General features: G+C 46.1%; 2 protein-coding genes across 2 annotated transcripts in view; one reads left to right on the forward strand and one right to left on the reverse strand.

Annotated features, from left to right (window-relative positions):
- Window positions 1–7,880: 7,880 nt before the first annotated feature.
- On the reverse strand, window positions 7,881–18,212 carry LOC132518319 (collagen alpha-2(I) chain-like). Its single transcript, XM_060146312.1, has 3 exons — window positions 18,134–18,212; window positions 16,737–16,753; window positions 7,881–9,428 (listed from the first exon to the last, which is right to left on the reverse strand). Exons 1-3 carry the CDS (start codon window positions 18,210–18,212, stop codon window positions 7,881–7,883), a joined length of 1,644 nt encoding a protein of 547 aa, XP_060002295.1.
- The window catches only part of PIK3R1 (phosphoinositide-3-kinase regulatory subunit 1), an 85,005-nt gene continuing 73,964 nt past the window's right edge, over window positions 8,492–19,532 (forward strand). Inside the window, exon 1 of the mRNA XM_060143044.1 lies at window positions 8,492–8,674. The gene's annotated coding sequence lies outside the window, so the exon portion shown is untranslated. The remainder of the gene's footprint in view (window positions 8,675–19,532) is intronic.

Raw genomic sequence — 19,532 nt, forward strand, 5'->3', positions numbered from 1 at the left:
CCACACAGATAATGGGAGTTATTTATGAAAATAGGTAATGGGCCGGAGTTGGCCTCTGAGGTAGAGTTTGTAAGCCCCTGGTTTAGAAGATGCTGTCTGGCTCCAAGTTGCTTCCGTTCAAAGCTCAGCTCTACCAGCTACCTAGCCTTTTGATGCCAGTTTCCTTGTCTGTAAAGTGGGAGGAATGGCACTGTGGAGACTAAATGAATTCATGTATGTGCAGCACTTGGACCAGTGCTTGATTAGGTGACTAGTGAGGTTAACTATCATTCTTCTCCCTCTTTTCAACTTCATGTTGTGTTTCTGCACACTGTCTTTCTGTTCACGAGTATGACACAACAACTTTTTCTGCAGGGAGATGGTACTAAGGCAAGAGGCACTCGCCTGCCGGGTGAGGACCTGTCCCCGTAGAGAAACTTCTGTCTTCTGAACTTTCTACTGGTGAACAGTCATCAGTCTCTCCAAAGCTTCTTTTACTAGAGCAAAAGCGTAGGAACTTGGCCTGCCTCAAACGAATGGCTCTTGTGCTCCTTTGTCGGATGCTACTTTGACTCTAAAACAAATGGTCTTGTAGCCTCCTGCGGGGTAGCTCTTGGTAAGCCAAGAAGTTTCTGAACCCCCTTCCAAGAAACGATGAATAAGGAAAAGCTTGGCAAAGCCGCCTCTGTCAAAGTACTGAGCCTCATGATGGGTAGAATACTAGATTTTTAGTATCACACAGGGATTGGTGAGGGAACGTTCCCCACATGAGGGGACTATCAGGGCATGCTTTTAATGCGGTCCAACATGGCTTGCAGAAAGGAGGTGGTGTCGGTGGTGGTGGGGGGGGGGTTGTGTGCCGACATTCATGGCCAGGTAAATGGTTTGGGAAACAGGTACATATTCTTTTTTCCCCTCGAATTCAGTGACTGAGAAAATAGCAGGAATTGCCATCTCTTTGCCATGGAACTGGGTGTTAAGAGTCTTTTATAGCATTTCAGGTGTAAAGAGGTTTTGTCCTTAGAGCGCATCATCAGCCTGCATGGTTCCTCCCGTTTTTCATGCGGCACAGTGCCTAAGTTGCGTACAAGATTATTAATCTTTTACAAGGCCGTTGTTGACAGACCCATAATCATGTATACACGTCATGAATCTTGTCTTCCATAAGTCAGCAGTACCTGTTATATTTGTCAAGGGCTCACCAGGCACTAGCTAAACCAGAATCGTACTGTGATGCCACAGGCTAGACCAGTGAGGCCTACGGCCAGAGTTAGGAGACATAGGTTCTTTTCATGATTCTGTCACTAACTGGCTGTGTGACTTGGAGCACCACCTAACTCTGTGTCATAGAGACAGTTATCTAACTTCTCTGAGACTCTGTTTCCTTCTCTGAAAGAAAGAGCGTTAAGCTAGATGAGGCAGGCCCTTGCCAACTCTGTGATTTAGGGTTACCCAAGCGGGGAGAGGAGGTGGTCTCAGAGGTCTGAATTTCTCTGTTGGTCAGCCTAGATCCTTTTGGGCCCTTTCGCAGTTTCTCCTGGATTGGTAGTGATGCTAGATTAGCTGATAATTGCAATAGTTAGACTGAAAGTTGCCTAGAAGTGGCTGATCACAGATTCAGGGTAAGGAGCGCATCAACCGGAAGGGAGGTGTCACTGAACAATGAGGCAGCACATGCCGCAGTCCTAGAGTCGGAAAGCCCCAGCAGAGATGTTATTCCACTGCTCTCAGTCTGTGAAACCCGGGTCAAATCACATAGTCTTCCTGAGTCTGTTGCTTCATCTGTAAAATGGAAATCAGGATGCAGGCTCTGCCTATGACCCAGGGAGGATGCATCAGATAAAAGAATTCATGTTCAAGTCCTCTCGAAGCATTAAAATCTGATACAAAAGCCATCATCATAAGCACGGCTCCCTTCTTACAACAGAAAACCTAAGATGTATTTTTCAGACGTATTCATGGTTAAAGAAACTCATGCCCTACAAAATATCGTAAGTGAGGAGTAGTCATTCCTTCACAATGCATTTTGTTCATAACTGAAGAAAGGAAATCCTTGTTAACATTGTGATACAGTCACCCAACAAAAGGTTCTAAGAATCTTAGAAAATTGGTACTGTCAGAAGATAACCTTACCTGATCCTAAGCGTTTTCTTTGCATACACAGCTTGGCAAGCCCCAGAGAAAAGGCAGTGTGGTAGGGGCTAGTCTGGAGAGGTTGATGGTAATGGGTTTCCTTTATTCTGCGAGGCTGTCTGAATACTCGGGGCTCAGTTCTGTCAGAAACACTGACAGTTCTGGGTCCCCTCCAGTGGAGGGAACAAAGGCTGGGGTTTCTTTTGAAAAATTCTTTCTGAGCAGTGAGATTGTCCAACACAGTTTCCTTGATAAAGGGCTCATTATCTATCGGTGTGACTTTGCCCTTAATTTTTATGTTGGCAGTGCCAACATGAGCATATTTAAGCCAACCCTTTTACCCAGACAGCTGTAACAGCACCCTAACAATTCGTGCCAGTGCTCAAAGCTGGGGTGTAGAATATAATCAACCACGGGCGAAATTTCCAAGTAGTTGAATCACCAGGAAATATAATGTATCAGCTTGCTCTTCCATCATATTTACACTTTTTGTCATTTTTTAAATGCGAGCCCATTTTAAATTTAAAAAAACGTAGTAGAATGTTTCAGAATTGCTTCCTTAGCTTAACGGATACGTGCTTATGGATCTAAGTGGGTTGATTTTGTTGGAGAGAGGTGGCTCCAGAACTCTGGGAGAAGGTGACCCTCTGAAAGAGAGATCCACATTAGCAATGAACACGCGATACACCAGGCTGCCGGTGGTGACGGAGAAAATCGCGCATCACCCAAGTCTAAATGAGGTGATTAAATTTTAGCCTCTAAAACCGGAAGGACTGGAATATGATGTTAGCTCAGGAAGCTGAGAGCTAACTAAGCGTGTACTATAAGCTTTGTAAAAGATTTTTAATCAAAATGAGGAAGCTTCACGGAGCCTACACAAAGGGCAGTCAGAGAGTAAGAGTGAAATAGAACCGGGCGCAACGTTTGTGATGTGGGACCTGTAAACACTGTGCTCACTAGGGAGGGGCACATTCCAGCGGGTGCCTGGGACACTTCGGTAAGGTTTTCCAAAGCCAGGATGGAACATCCCTCAAGCCTCCCCACCACCATGTGCTCTGGATGTTTCTGAGGTTAGAACTCCATGTGTCAGAACTCCATTCCTTTTTAAGGCCAAATAATATTCCATTGCATGTCGGTACCACATTTTGTTCATCCATTCATCTGTTCATGAATACTTGTGTAGTTTCCTCCTTTTGGCTATTGTGAACAATGCTGTTCTGAACATTGCATACAAGTATCTATTTGAATTCCTTCTTATTGCGGTTTTAATTTGCATTTCCCTAATAACTAAAGTTGTTGAGCTTCTTCTATACATGAGCTTATTTGCCATCCATTTATTTTCTTGGGTAAAGTGTTCAAATCTTTTGTCTATTTTTAAAAACTGTTTTGTTTGCTTTTTAAGAAAGTATTGTGTTGTGAGGGTTCCTGACGTATTCTAAATACAAGTCCTTTGTTGGATATATATTTTGCAAATATTCTCTCTAAGATGTGGCTTTTTATTTTCATAACAGTGGCTTTTGAGGAGCAAACATTTCTGATTTTGATGAAATTCAATTTACTGGTTTTCTTCCTTTTATAGTTCATGCTTTTTGTGTCCTAATATCTAAGAAATCTTTTCTAAACCTATATTCTCTTCTAGAAGTTTTATAGTTTCAGCTTTTAGTTGTAGGTCTATGATCCATTTCCAGTCAGATTTTTTATATGGTAGGATACCAGGATCGAGGTTCATTTCTCCTTGCACATAGCTTTCCAGTTGCTCCCAGCCTGGTGATATTTTAGCAGCACTCGTAGACTGGCAGCATTTGTGACCCTGTTGCTCCATCCTCAAGTCTGGCGCTGACTTAGGCCCTCAGAGGTTCTATCTGAACAACACTTGCATTCTATTCCTTTAACAGTTGCACATATAAGAATTTCATGTTGAGTTTCCTTTAAACCTCCAGACCATTCTCCTTTACTGAGTGCCCACTGTGTACCAGGAAGTCTATTATTTGCCGGAGTTATACAAAAATAAAGGTGGCCCTGGCATTCAAGAAAATAACTACACAAAATTTTGTTTGTGTGTCTCATAGTTTATCAACTGAGATTACTGTGTTGTAATTTTTTTTTTAATCCAGCTTCTTATTACAGGGGATTTTGAGAGCAGATACAGAGTAGAATTAACTGAAACTATCACTAAGGTGGTTCATTTACTTCCATTGCTTGCTGGTTGATTTATTTAGTTTTATTCCCAAAGTATAGAGGACTGAAGAGCTGAAAGAGACAAGAATGCCCAGACCACAGATTATGACCAGGGAACTCCGAGTACAGGTGATTATGATCTTACATGTTCTCTGGGGGTACAGTCAGGAAGTTGCCTCTCCTTCTAATACCTCAACAGGTTAACAGCAGGTACAAGCTCAGAAATAACAGAATGAGAATTCTAAAACTGTTGGCCTTCTGAATTCTCCCTCTGCTAGGAAGCACTATTCCAGCCAATAATTTTTTTTCATGCTTCTCTTAATATGTGTTTAACCTGGTTAGTTCACAAAGAGGGGAACATTTTCAGCTAAGTAATACGAAGATTGATTTTTCTCCCATTTCAGTTATCAGGGCAGGAGATAGGAAAAATAAAAATACTGGACGAAATTCCAGAGTGTTTTGCCCCAGGGCTGCTAGCACTGGTATCTCACCCATTACCAGTTCTCAGCCATTGAAGGCCTGCAATGTTTGGTGTTGTAGAGAATAGAAGACTCAAAATACATGATCCTTGAGATCAACAGTTTGACCTTCCAACAAGCCCGTTCTCTTCTTGGGTGTGCTTCCTTTTTTTTTTTTTTTTTGGCCCACTTAATTTTATGATGTACAGCGTCCTAAAACTATAAACTACTGGTTGTCATAACCTTATGTGGCCTAACCCAGGTTTCAAAAACTGTTGAGTGAATTGCCATCATTTAATAATTGGGAAACTGCCCAGTAAAAATCTGGATTTCCAGCTTCTCTCTGAGAATTGGGAGGCCTGGCAAATCTGGGCTCACATTCCTGCGTGGCCACAGTCAGCTAAACTCTAGTACCAGCTGCTCCCTTTAAGACCAGCCATTTGGGCTCCAGTCTCTCCCCGGCTGGCTTTCCTGATGGTACCTTTCCTACCTGGATTCTTCAAGATGGTGGTTCTTGAACCTGGCTTCAAACTGTCAGGAATCACGTGAGGAACTTTAAAAGCGACTGATGCCTGTGTTGCAACCCCCAAAGATTCTGATATAATCCATCTGTTGTGTAATCCAGGCACTGGGATTTTTATAAGCTCCCCAGGCAATTCCAAAATTGAGGACCCCTGTGTAAGAGCATCTCGAAGTTTAGCTTGCATATGAATCACCTGGGGACCTTATTAAACTGCAGATTGTGATTCAGCATGCATGTCTGGGATTCTGCATATCTAGCAAGCTCCTAGATGGTGTCAGTGCTGCTGGTCTATGAGAAGTAAGGCTCGAAGGCATTTGTCTTTGTTGTTTTGTTTTGTTTTGTTTGCGGTACGCGGGCCTCTCGCCTCTCACTGTTGTGGCCTCTCCCGTTGCGGAGCACAGGCTCCAGACGCGCAGTCTCAGCTGCCATGGCTCACGGGCCCAGCCGCTCCGTGGCATGTGGGATCTTCCCGGACCGGGGCACGAACTTGTGTCCCCTGCATCGGCAGGCGGACTCTCAACCACTGCGCCACCAGGAAAGCCCTTTGTTTTATTTTGATTTTGAACCCTAAACTACAGACTTAGGTTTCAAGTCTAATGGACGCTTATTCTAGCACTCACATTATTGAAGTAGCTGGAGTGATGGTGGCAAATGAGAATGTACTACTGGTCCTCTTTGGGAGGGTACATCTCAGCTTGCTGTGGCCACTGAAAACCTTTTGGTGTTAGGGGTCCTTAACTCCCATAGGTCTGCCTTCCAAACCACCTTTGCTGTCACCAGTGATGCATGACAGCCCTCTCTCCCTCTGGCAAACTGTACCTCCTTTGACATTTTGAGCTCTTTGATGGTGGGACCGCTCTCATCCACCAGTTCCGCCGTTACTGATTGCATGGTAGTGTTTGTGCGTTTATTTGAGCATTTTATTGCAGTGGTTTCAGTTTGTGTTCCCAGATGCCTTAGGCCTGGAGCAATGGTTCTCAAACCCTAGCGTGCCACTTGGAAGGTGTATTAAAACAGACCCATAGGCTCCATCCCCAGTATGTCTGATTCACTGAGGAGAGAATTTGCATTTCCAACAAATTCCCAAGAGGTAATGCCATGGCTGGTCCAAAGACTTAGAGGCGCCCTTGGTCTCACCACATGGCTTCTCATAACAGTTACATTTTTGGAGTCCAGATAAGATTTGATTAAAGGAAAAGGTTATTTTTAAAAATTTTGAATACTGCTGTTTTGGTGACTTTTGCTTTAATTATTTCATAGAAATTAATAGAAAATAAAAATAGATAAAAATTTGAATATTAGTGATATGGCGGGGAGGTATCAATTTAATAAAGATGAAACAAAGACTAAACTTATTCAATTATGGAAAGAGAGCCATACTGTCCTATCATGGAACACTCTTTGGACTTACACTATGTGTTCAAAGATGACAGAAAAACATTAAAGAAAAAAACAACATATACTGGAAATAAGTTGTTGAAGTCTATCTAGAAAAGGAAGCTTGATTAAGGATTTCATGCTATTTTTAGGTTTGGGGGGAATAGAACCCCATTATAGCAGTATATAAATGTCTTTCCAGGAATTCATCGTGTATAAAAGGAGACAGCTGGTGAGGTTTCTTCAGACGCAAGCCTAAAGGAAATACAGCAAACGTCACAGCAGTTACATCTCAGCTTATTGGACCGGATCAAAGTAACTCTCTCACAGGGTGAGACACCTCATTTCATTTATAAAGCTCAGGCAAACAATATATGAGGTCCTTCATTTCACAGGATGGGTGGGAACCATGTAGCTTAGTAAACTTCATATTTACTTTTAGATGAAGTGGATTCTTAAACAAGACAGTATCTGTCTGCTTTTGTATCTCCACTTCAAGAAATATGCTGTAATAACAAAAATGCAAGGGCCTGAAGACCCTAAAGTAGAACTAACTTGTCCGTTAGAATGTGACTCACCTTTAAGAATGATTATATTTCCTTAGGACAGTCAATAAATTTCAGGATATTCTTTACTTCCAACGCCCAGAGGAATAAAGCACCAAATTCAAAGTTTGACAAAAGTCTAAGTGCTTGGTTTAAAAAAAAAAAAAGTAATATTCTTGCAAGGAAATTGGGAAAAGGGCTCTAGGGCAAGTAGGCTGGGCGGGTGCAGGTCTCAAAACCGCAAAAGAGGAATCTGGGAAGAGCTTATTAAAAAGCGGACTCAACATGTTTTCACGGGCGAAAGAGGAACAGAGGGTGCTGGCATCCCATCCTACTGTCAGAGGAAGGTTCGAATCAACGTCAGATTTTTCTTGAGCAACTAAAATAATGACGACTAGCTGAAGAGTGTGCATTTGAAAATTAACAAATTTAAGGAACCGTACAAGTCACATGAGTTTCCTCCACCGACCCCATGAGCAACCAAGGGGCCGCGGTCTGCCTGAGCGACCTACATTTGCTCTGTCATCTCAGGACTGCGAGGGATCAGCCAGCGTGCGCCCTCCTCATAAAACTCTGCCCTGCTGGCGGGCCGGGCCGGCTCCCGGTGGCGGCAGTGCCAGCCAGGCTCCTGGAGTTCTAGGCAGGCTGCGGGCGCTCGTCCCTCCGCTTCACCCTTTCACCCCTCCTTCACCCCCAGGCGCTACGCGGGGTGGCGAGGATTTTCCGCCCACTCCCGCGGCCGCGCTGGCGAGGCCATGAATTGCAGGGCCTCCCGGCTTTGGCGAGCCTGGAATCCGAGTCCTCCCCGTCCCGGCCACTCCGCTGGGGCGCTGGGGGCTCGAAAGAGGCTGGGGTTTGTTTCAAGACACTGCGTTTAGAGACGCAGCTTCTAAGTCTGAATTTGTCCTCGATCTTCCCCAGACCCGCCGCCTCTGGTCTCGAAGACGCCCGGCAGCCGGCTCGGCCGCAGGCAGGCAGCAGCCTGGCCGGCCCGGAGGGCGCAAAGCCAGAGCGCTCGGCCCGGCAGCCCAGGGCATCCCCGCGGCTGGGGGCGGAAGGCGAGCCCGGCAGCAGGAAAGGTTCGCAGGGCCGGAGCTCCACCCGGCTGGCCGCCGGGCTCGGGGGCCCGCAAAGTGAACGGCGGCGGCGGAGGGCGCGGGGCCAGCGGAGAGGGGCGGAGACGCGGGCGCCGGTTGGCGCGGGCTCGGGGGCGGGGCGGGAGGGGCGGGGCCGGAGGCGGGGCCGGCCGCCGGGCGCTGGAGCTGCCGGCGCACGGAAAGGAGTCGCGAGCAGCTGGAGCGGAGTTGGAGGAAGCGGCGGCCGCGGCCGGGGCGGCGGGGAGCGTGTCGGGAGACGGCGAGCTTGGGTCGGGAACGGCTGGCGGGTCGGAGCCTGGTCAGGGGCGCATCGGAGCCGTGCGCGCAAGAGGCTGCCGCTGCAGCCTGGGCCCCGCAGAGGAAGGAAGCCGGCCGGCGGGGGAGGTAGGCGGCAGCAGCGGGTCCGGGTGTGTGCTCGGGAGGGGGAGGCGGTGCGTGCGCGCGCGGCTACCGCCGCTCTCTTCCTGTCACCAGCAGCCGCTTCTCCTTCTGCAGAGCCGAGCCGGGGGAAGCGAGCCGGCCGCCGTCCTCCCTGCCGCCGGCATCTCCCGCCCGCCGTGCAACCGCGGGCCCTACTCGCGGCCAGCGTCCTGCGTGCTCCCGGCCACCTCGCGGCTCCCGTTTCCCTAGTCCTCTTCCGAGCGGGTTGTGCGTGCCGCCGGGCGCATTCGTCCCTGGAGTTGCAGGCGAAGTCGGGCTTCCGCCACCCCTCCGTCACCTCACGCTTCTGTGGGTCCCCACTGTCGCCTTGCTGCAGTTTTCCGGCGCCTTTCAGCAGAGGAGAGCGCCCTGACCGCTGCCTTTGCGTTAGCGGGAAGGAGCTATGCCTTCCCCCGCGCCCTCCGGCTGCACCCGCGTTGCTGCCCGGGCCCTTCCCCGGGGCGAGCGGGGCGGCGGGGGTCCCCGGAGCTAGCCCCCAGCCCCCGCCCTCCGAAGTTCGCCTCCCTCCTCTTCCGGGGTGGGGGAAGTGCGCCTCGGGGCGGCCGGTCGCTGGGACCCTAACTCGGCGTGTGGTGCCGACCGGGCCTGGGCAGGTTGTTGGAGGCAGACTTAATGGGGTCTTGGAACAGCCCGGAAATCCAGGTTTTTTGTAACGCGGGGCGAGGCTGGAGGGACCGGCCCAGCAATATGGAGCCGGCTAGAGAGAGCGAGAGAGCGTGCAAACCCGAGCTGAAAGATCGTGGGGAATTGTCTGGAATCCACAGTTCTCACACTCACTTCCCAAGGGCAGAAACTGCCCCGCAGATCACAAGACAAAGAGAACAGGAAAGCTCAGGCCAACCGCTCCAGTGCAGAAATGTACTTTGGTAACCAGAATTCGATCATGAAATGTAAGGGTGTGAGCGGAATGGCTGTTACATGTTGAATGCAGAATGTGTGTGGACTGGATTTGGGGAAATTCTTCTGCTTCTCTGGGCGCAATTAAGATCAGAAAGGTCTCACTTACACCGTTAATCCCTGGTTGGAGCTGCAGCACTGTTGGTATCTGAGTATGAGTTACTCTGTTTGGGGGTTTTGTGACTTTAGAAGTGATAGGGGTTTGGGGGGCTTTTTTTTTTTTTTCAGTTCTTTTCCTCTTTGTCAGTGCGAAGTACGAATGGATAAAGCAGTTCCGGGTTTTGAATGCAGCAAAAGATTGTCATTTCAGTGTGATGGGGCTGGAGTTTTAGTTGTTAGGCGGGACATTCACAAAGTAAGTGACCCAGGGGTTATGTGGAATGGTTTTTGTTTGTTTGTTTTTTAATATTTCATTATCTTGTCTTGCGTTTGGCAGCTTTAAAGATGGTTAGGTATTAGCTAGGAAAGGTCAGAGTAGGAAGACAAGTTTATTTCTGAGACAGGCTATCAGTAATGGGGCAGATCATCAGGAATTTGGTGACTTCTGCACAGAAGGCCAGAAACATCTTTTATCGTTGGAAGAGAAAAAAAAGCACCCTCGTAGCCATAATTTTTTGATAGATTACACTGTCTTGAAATAAACAGCTTTTAAAAAGCATAGATGATAGTCTTCTTAGAAACAAAAGTTCTTAAACTTTGGGAATGTTTTGGTCATGACAAAGAAAATACCCTGAGTGATTTTGGGGGGGATCCCTCTTCAGTTTGGGAAGGTGTGTTTGGTTCAGAATCAGGCTTAAACTGGAAAGGCTGGTGGAGGAGGCTCCCTGCCTTGCAGAAGTGTTGGGTTATGTCACTGCTGGCCTCTTCAGCTTTTATATGACAATTGCAACTAGAGAGTTGTACTTTTTCCATAGAAGTGTGTAGATTGTTGTGGTTGGAAGAAAGTTTTATATATCTGATACTGGCTTTCAAAGTGTGATGTGCATTTGCTTTATAACTTTCATCTTGATTTGGGACCTGTTCTTGTCAGTTGCATAGCAGATAATTTGCATTGTACACACTACTATCTGCTGTTTTATCTGTTTTTGTAAAATGACGGTATCACTGTGTCTTTTCACCTCTGTGATGCTGATAGCCAATGTGAAAAAGCATTTCACTTCCCATTGATTAATTATATTGTCTTTCCATAGCTGTTTCTTTAAATTTCACTTTATTAAGAACAGTAAATCCCCACAACATTAAGTTGGTTTTGGGAAACAGAAGTGGTACAATAAGTCATAGGTGATACGTATTTTGGTTACTGACAGTGATGATGGTAGTACGCATTTATTTGTTGGAAACGTTAAGTGCGTCTAAGCTGGTTTTTGAAGGGTTTTGGTATCTTCAGTGCAAGCCTGCTCCACTTACTCAAATTTTGTGTTATGAAGAGTGTTGCCCATATATTTAATTAAAATTTTCCATGAATGCCCCGTAATTCTTAGGCTAATATGTTCGTCAGAATCTCCTTTTTTTTCTTAGGTAGTTCAAGGGAGTATTCTAAAAAAGGCATCCACTCTGAAAGGTTGTCCACACACTCATTAAAACAGAAACAATTCTAGTTCAGCTCTCATTGTGTTTGCATTTTGTCATATGCAAAATGAGTTTTAGTGAATAAAGAGATGGTCAGTGAGCACATTGAAAATAAAATGATTTCATGGTCAGTTAGAATATAGAAAGCTGAGATCATGTTTGCATTTGGTGTTTTGCTTTTAATTCTCCCACAACTGGGGTATACACAATGCAGAAGAAAAAGGGAAGTGCCTTTTTCAGTATATTATACATTTAGGTGGGCTCCCCACAGCTCTTCTGTCTTTTGGAGGATACAGGGATTGCCAGTGAAGGCAAGAGAATGGAGCATCTTACTGAAGCCCTCAGAAAACAAGAAGTTACTTATCAATGGAAGGAAGAGATTATCACTTCGTTTTTACCTTAGAAGGCATAATATCAATTATATAACAGCTTTTAATAAAAAAACTTATGTTGTAATTGATTTTAAAAATATTCATCCTATTTATTGTTTTTTTCCCCCCGTCTCCTCCACCTACACCCTAATGTGATTACCTGCCATGGTTCTGCCAACCCTCTTATTGGAATTACTTGCTTAAGAGAGTGGCAATTAAAGGCCATTTCACGTACGTTATGCCAAAGCAGCTGAAAATAGACTATGTAATTACTCCTAAACTTGTCTGTTTGGGTGATATTAGGGGTTTTGTCTGTTTTATTTATTTGAAAGGATAGAATGAGTGTAGTGTACCTTTTGCTTTAAAAAAAAAAATCTACTATAAAAACATCTTTGGAGATTGTATCCTCCCAACATTGTTTTCCTTAAAGTGAATCCAATAGGTACCCCCAGGCACCTGTAATCAAAATAGTTTTCATGTTAAGGATCACCCAGAGAGTACTGCCAGTACTGCGATCACAGGAGTCTAGCAAAAGTGAGGAGACTCCAGCAGTGGGTGGAGAGAGTGAAGAAAGCAAGGTGCCTGGGCCGGGCTGGAGTGCTTTGCCCCTCTCCTTTTTGGCTGGACCCCCAGTGGTCTAGCCCCGGCGCTCAGCCCCAGGATCTAGGGCTGTAACAGGAGGACGCTGCTGCCCTCAGTCCCTGGAGAACCGCATGAGTGCTGTCACCTTTCCTCTTTGAGGGCAGCTAGGGAGCAGCCACCAAACCCTGCTGGAGAGGAGTGTTGTCCCCTAACTCCACCCCCTGCCTCATACCACCCTCTCACACAGCCCTGGCTCCTCCCAGGTCTCCTCTGCCCTGACCTCTATAGAGCCACCCTCTGCCTCAGGACTAGATGGGCAAAGTCCACAAGCAGCCCTTATCTGTCTATCTATTTACTCTGAAAAGAAGTTAAAGAAACAGTGGAGAGGTTGATTTTGGCTAGCTTGAGGATTCTTTCAGTAGACTCTGCAGCATTTAGAGGCAGGGCCAAAGAAAATTCTTGGCAAATGTTCCGGTTTTAAAATGAATTGTATAAGTGGTAGGAAGTGGCAATCAATATTAATAGTAATGACAGTAGTAACAATACTACTACTAGAGCTGTGGTTTACTAGCCATGTGACTTAAAGCAAATTATTTTACTTCTCTGTGCTTATTTTCCCATCTGTAAAATGGAGATAGTAATCATACCCACGATGGTTGTAATTAAATGAGTTGACATATGCAAAACCGGAAGAAGCGTGCCTGGCCCCTAAGAAGCACTGTGTTGGTGTTAAGCAAGCTCTAATTATCAAGCATGGAGTGCAGTCTTTGTATAAATAATTTCCTTTACTCTTCATAATAAATAGGGGCACGGAGAGGTTTAAGTAACTTGCCCAAGTTTAAAAATTTAGGCACCAATGGGGACAAGAATCTTTGAGGGTGAAACCCAGTGCTTATACTCACCTTCTTGCTCAGGATTTTACACAGTAGCATTGTATTTTCACAAGAGGGGGGACCCTAGATTGTCTGCTGTAGTCCTCCCATTCCATGGCCATCTCCTCAGGGCTTCTTCCCCGGGATGACGCAGAGAGCTAGAATGGTCCATCCCATGGCCTTTTCTGGGTGATGGGATATGTTTCTCAGGCTCTGGAAGCCACAGCCTCCCTGTGGTGACCACTGAGCCTGAGAACTGCCTCCAGCTGGACCTGTGTCTCTGTCGCTCGGCAGTGCTCCGCTATCCCATCACTTTGCTTTCTGCAGAGCCCTGTGTCCTTGTTGTTTGACTGGGGCTTGTCCTGTCCCCCCACCCCCATACCCCCAACCCCCAGAGGGCTTGCGGGCAGGAGTTGTGCCCTAGGTGCCTTGCTTCCCCCCACAGTGCAGACCCAGCCCTGAGCCGGGCAGCCTGGGACACATTCTGGTTGGTTTGAAAAATGAATGGAGATACTTGAGGACTGTGGCTTGGGGCTTCCTCCGAGCCCATCATTTTATTTTGTTTTAATTGAGGTAAAATTTACATCCCATAAAATTTTGCCCCGAGCCCATCATTTTAGCTTGAAATTCATTTTGTTAGTAGGAAATTTTAACTGTTCGGTTTGATTTTCATGATTTCCAGGACACTATTTGAAAGGTAAAAAGAGTTTTAAATAATGAATTGTGCCTTTTGTTTTTTAAAAAGGCTGTGTGGATTTAGTTAGGGAGCTTGCCCTACTCAGAGCTACCACACTGAAGATGGAGAGGTGAATGATAGGTCTGGGGGCCCAGGAACCTCTCTGTAGTTTTGCAGCTGGATTGAAAGTCCATTCTGTGCTGGGACCCAGGGCCGAAGTGCTGATTTCAGGGCAGGATAGAATCACATGATCAGGCTATATTCTTGATTTATTTAAAGTGATTTGAAAATATCCTTTATTCCTGCCTCCCCACCAAGTTTGCTAAATCCCCGTCCTTTGTGAAAGGGGAATGAGTAAGTCAACAAAGTCAGAGGACTTTTCAAAGAATTTTGTTTGGTTCTTTGCCCAAATGCCTGCGGGTTAGAGGGTTTAAATTGAAAATTTACTTTCAAGCAGTTGTACATTAAAAAGTCATGGATTGCTCCTTGTCAGGCATCAGAAACAACTTTATTCTGAGGAACAGAATGGGAATTGGTTGGTGTTTTAGCAGAGAGAGAAAAATCTGTCTTCCAAGTAATGGTATTGCAGGCAGTCTGTAAAAGGCTTGAAAAACAGGAGCAACATTTTTCCTGTGAAGGACCTTTTGAACTGCTGCATATGATGTTCTGTATGAGTAAGTTAATTTGTTATTTGTTCCTAGGACTCCTTTATACCTTTTGTTAACAGTAACTTAGGTTATGCACTGTCTTGGAGCATGTGTCATAAAACTGCCTTGGTTATTTGAAAACATTAGATTATCCACATATAAAAATCTTAACTGGGAAATAATTCTGTTGAAGCTGGCTGGAAACATTTCAATGAACAGGTGTATGTAGCCAAAGAGGTTGGAGGGGTAAGCTTGTGGATCTGGGCACCATATAGTTTCAGCTCCACACTGATCACAGGAGAGTGATCTAGGCACTACCAGTGCCCCGGTCTGCTGAGTCTTCTGCTCTGTGGGTAAGAGAGAAATTTGAGGGTGAGAGAAAAGAGAACTTGCCAGTCCTCTAAATGTGATAGCCCTGGTGACTGTGGACGATGCTTCACATACCCCCCAAAGAGGAGCTGAGCTGTTAGAAATTGTGCAGTGAGGGGCCTGGGGTAGCAGCAGGGGGCATAGATGCCAAGAAGCATGTAGGTGACAGAAGCTGAAGCTTGTAGAGCAGAAATGGGCAGGATTCCAGAAGAGGGCAGCCTTCCAGAAGTGATGTGCCCAGTATTCTTTGATTCACTAGTTCATGGACTTCTTTGGCAAGGATGCATCTTAATGAAGTCTCTTTGGAAGAAAATCTGTGTGGTCCAAGTTGCTGAGTCTCAGACTGAGGGCACTCCTGCTGAGTTATAATGCTTCTTTTTGTGCAGGTGTTTTTGTGAAAGAGTCACAAACACTATCGGTAAGGCCACCGTCACAGAGAGCAACAAGCAGACCTTCAAGATAAAGAGAGGTCAGAGTGTGCAAGCGAGGAATCCGCACCATTGACCCCATGTATATATCTGGGCCGTCCTGGGGCATCCGAGCAAGCTAGCTGAGTTTGGGCAGTAGGTTTTTGTTTGGTTGGTTTTTTTTGCGGTACGCGGGCCTCTCACTGCTGTGGCCTCTCCCATTGCGGAGCACAGGCTCCGGACGCGCAGGCTCAGCGGCCATGGCTCACGGGCCCAGCTGCTCCGCGGCACGTGGGATCTTCCCGGACCGGGGCACGAACCCGTGTCCCCTGCATCGGCAGGCAGACTCCCAACCACTACGCCACCAGGGAAGCCCTGGGCAGTAGGTTTTAAGGTGTTAAAAGTGGTGGCTCTGGAGCCAGCCTGCCTGGATTTGAACTCTAGTTACACCTCGCCCTTGGTGAGTGTTATCATGGCCAAGATATCACAGCCAAGACACTAAACTCTCCGCACCTCGTTTTCCTCCTATGTAAAGTGAGAATGTTGATAGTACCCATCTCATGGTTACCTTGAGTATTGAACATGTTAATACACCTATAGCTCCCACTGAATATTCGATGGTGATGATTGAATGGGTTAATACACCTATAGCTTCCAGTATTTAGTGACGACGACAGTGGCAGCCATTAAAATGGGCATGGCCGTCAGGAGAAAGTGTACACTGTGTAGCAGGGGAGGGCCGCCCCCCTCTAGCCAAGGCCTCTCTGCACCTCCCCATGGGATGCGCTCCACTCACCACCCCATGGCTAGTCAGTGCTCCCTCTTTTTTTTTTTTTTGCGGTACACGGGCCTCTCACTGCTGTGGCCTCTCCCGTTGCGGAGCACAGCCTCCGGACGCGCAGGCTCAGCGGCCATGGCTCACGGGCCCAGCCGCTCCACGGCATGTGGGATCCTCCCGGACTGGGGCACGAACCCGTGTCCCCTGCATCGGCAGGTGGACTCTCAACCACTGCGCCACCAGGGAAGCCCAGCGCTCCCTCTTAATTGGCACTGCATCATGGATGACCTTGGACTGTTTGGATTGGTCTTCCTGGCCTTGACGGTGGAGTCCCTGAAGATGAGTGGTGTGTGCTGCCTATGGTCCAAGAGTCATAGAAGATCTGGGCTTCTCTTGGTCAGTTGAGGGCCCAGAGTTCTGCATAGGATTCTTCTGCACAGAAAGTAAGGTGGTTCTTACAAACGGTGGGGGAGGGGGACTTTGTAGAGACAGGTAGATCTCTGGCATCTATGGCGGGAATTGTTACTCTAAAGTCTGGTCTTACTGAAGTCTTTGGGTTCCTCAGGGTTCTTTATCTCCTTGCAGGGATTTAGCCTCAGGCCAATGTAAACACAGTTTTTAGGTTTGTAAAACCTTGAGCAGACCTGGATCTTTTCTTACTGCAGTGTCCCCTGGTGAGGGACATGCATAGCTACATAGGTGCGCCGTGAGCAGGGCTTGGCGATTGCTGAGAGCCGTGTAGCTGAGAGCCGTGTAGCGGGGAGAGGAGGAATTGAGGTGGACAGAGTAGGAGGGAGAGGGGAATTATTATACTCCCCATTCTGTTAAGAATCTCACCAAACTGGCCTCCTGGGCTGTTGAAATAGAGGAAGACATAGGCGGCAGCTGGCGGAAAGATCTACCCAGCCTACTAGTTGAGGTTTTTTTTTTTTTTTCAAAAAAACATACATTGCCAGGAAAAGCTAACAAAAATTTCAAGGCAGATTTGGAGGAATTAAATTATTCTCAGGCATATTGCCTGGTTTCCAGGCATTTAGGGATATGTAAATTTTCATGTTCTGTGTCTCATTTGTAAGAGTACATTAGTACTAAAAATGGGATTTGCTAGTTCTACATTTTCTTGTGAATTTATGCAGCGAATATTTAATTTGATTCTGGATCTAGCAAAAGGAGAGGCTGTCTTCAAACATAACATAGTTTATTTTTCTCATATGCTGTGCTGGCTGCTTTAATTTTTTTTCTCTGCCAACTGAAATACAAAGTAGAATACTACTGCAAATTAATATTCTTGCTACACAAAGATCTCCAGTGTTTGTTTTTCCTTCTTTTAATATGTAACTCTCCTAAGAGCGTTATTGTATTACAGCTAAGAGGCTTTAGCCATGTAAAGTTGAATACTTTACACTTCTGAATGCCAGCATAACAATTAATCTGTGATTAGATTTGCTTCTTAAGATGCCTACACCGCAGAGTGCCTATAATAATAAACTTCTAAAGGGCTCCATTCTTGAAAACTTATAAAAGCTCTCTTTGACACAGCGCACCGAAATTGTGAGGCTATTGTTTTTATTGCTTTATTGTTCAGCCAGCTTAACTGAAACCTTGAGTTTGCTTTTCCTCTTTCTAACAAAGATAACGTGGAGAAATGAACGGAGCACATAGTGTGTCCGTGTGCACATTGTTCTCTACTGTTCTAGCAGCTATCCAAGCTGCCTTACTGCCTCTCTAACTTAAAGAGCCTCTGACTCTCTAAGCCCTCTGCCTCTACTAGTTTAAAAAAAAAAAAAAGAAAAAACTTGCATTTCCGTTTCCCCCTCCACTGAGCTTATCTTCATAGTGTGATCTGCAGCCATCTCTACTTTCTTTTTATTCCTTAACTCCTTAAACTCTGGTTACTCTTCTCAATACTACTAGACTAGAGTGGGCTTTCTCAAGTCCGTGATGATTCCACTATGGACAAAAGCCCCAGATGACCTAGCCCTGCCTGTTTCCCACTTCCAGAGGCCCCTGCAGGATTTAGTCTTAGAGATCACCTTTTCCTACCTGAACCCTCTTATCCCTTGTTTCCAGGACATTGCATTGTCTTCAGACCTTGACTTTCCCTCCTCAATGGCATTCATTGAACCTTGATGTTGGGTCCTTGGATCTTTTTTTTTTTTTTTTACTTTTAATATTTTCCCTCTGAGTTCCTTCATTCCATTGAGCTTGGCCTTGCCTTATATGTGGCTGATTACCAAGCCTCAGGTGTGTTTCCTCTCCTGAATCACAGACGAGGTTTTCCACGATCCACGCTTGCATTTGGGTGCCCAGCATCGCCGTTAGCCCATCAGGCCTCCTGGCTTCCCTTTGCCTGATATTGGTAGCTACATTCTTCTTGTGAACTCAGGATCAGGCACCTTTTGCTTCTCTCTCTCTTTTTCTTCTTCTTTTTTAAAAAATATATATCATTTTCATTGCTTTTTAAGAAAGGAATCAACGTAAAATTAAAACAGTAATCAACGTTGGGATAAAAGAGAAAGTGCGAGAGAGAGAAGTTTTTCCTTTTTATTTTGCTTTTCCTTTTTATTTTGTGCTTGTATTTTCTGTACAATTTATACTTTCTATTTTACTTTTTTGCTAGGAAGGTACCAACAAAATGACCTATGCTCTGCTATTATGTCCTAAGTTTTGTGTCTTTATTTCTTTGGCTTAAAAATACTAATATGTTGCTAAACAGACACACAGGTCAGTGTATCTCTCTGATTATCTCATGTCATGCAGAAATGAACTCTAAAATAGCTGGCAGAGTGGATCCTCTTTAAGGTCCAGCAGTCAGCTAGTACCTTGAACCTTGGCTCAGCCCTCCAGACTGGGAAGAGCCCCTTCCTCTTGGCTTCTCTGCCATCCTGTTTCTCATATGCTGCAGTCTGTCCGTTTCCCCAACCAGGATCCAGTACCCAGTACCGTGTGCTTCTCTCTTTCTTGATCCATTTTTCAGCATTGCCACGTACCACACATGCTTCTTTCTCCCTTACTTCAGTCCTCCCCTTTCCGTACCTTCTGCTGCCACTTTGGTTCATGCCTTCATGGCCACTTGCCCAGATGGCTGCAAAACACCTTTCATGGCTCTCCTCTTCTGTCCCTACGCCAGTCCCTTCCACGCACCAGGATTAGACTGAGGTTCTTCAAGTGCCGCTCTGGTCTTGTTGTTCCCCTCTCTCCAAGCCTTTTTCCAGCTCCCCAGTGTAGATTGCATCACTCATAAACTCGACACGGGTGTGTGTGATGTTTGTTATACAACCCCTGCTTATCTTTCTAACCCGGACGTGATGTTCCCTCTTTGGCTTCACACATACCGGTCTGCCTGTTCTAGCTCTTCCCAGAATATGACAAGTGCTTCATCACATCTGTACCTAAGATCATGCCACACGTTCTCTTCTGTCTTCAGATGCCTGCAGTGAGATGTGGTCTCTCCCTTGTTTGAACTCCCTAGCGTTCAGTCTCTGCTCTCTTATGACATTTACCTAGTGTTATAGATCCTTGTGTCCTGTCTTATCTCTGAGATGTTGCCACATTCCAGCATCCCTCCCACGCTGCCGAGTGTTCTTCGAAGGCTGGGACTGCCTGCCTCACTAATCTTTGTTGTGTATACCA

This window comes from Lagenorhynchus albirostris, chromosome 3, assembly GCF_949774975.1.
Source record: "Lagenorhynchus albirostris chromosome 3, mLagAlb1.1, whole genome shotgun sequence".
NCBI lineage: Eukaryota > Metazoa > Chordata > Mammalia > Artiodactyla > Delphinidae > Lagenorhynchus > Lagenorhynchus albirostris.

What these genes read in the sequence shown, in the direction of transcription:
- LOC132518319 (XM_060146312.1), bottom strand. Translation starts at nt 18,212, where the DNA reads ATGCTGGGCACCCAAATGCAAGCGTGGATCGTGGAAAACCTCGTCTGT.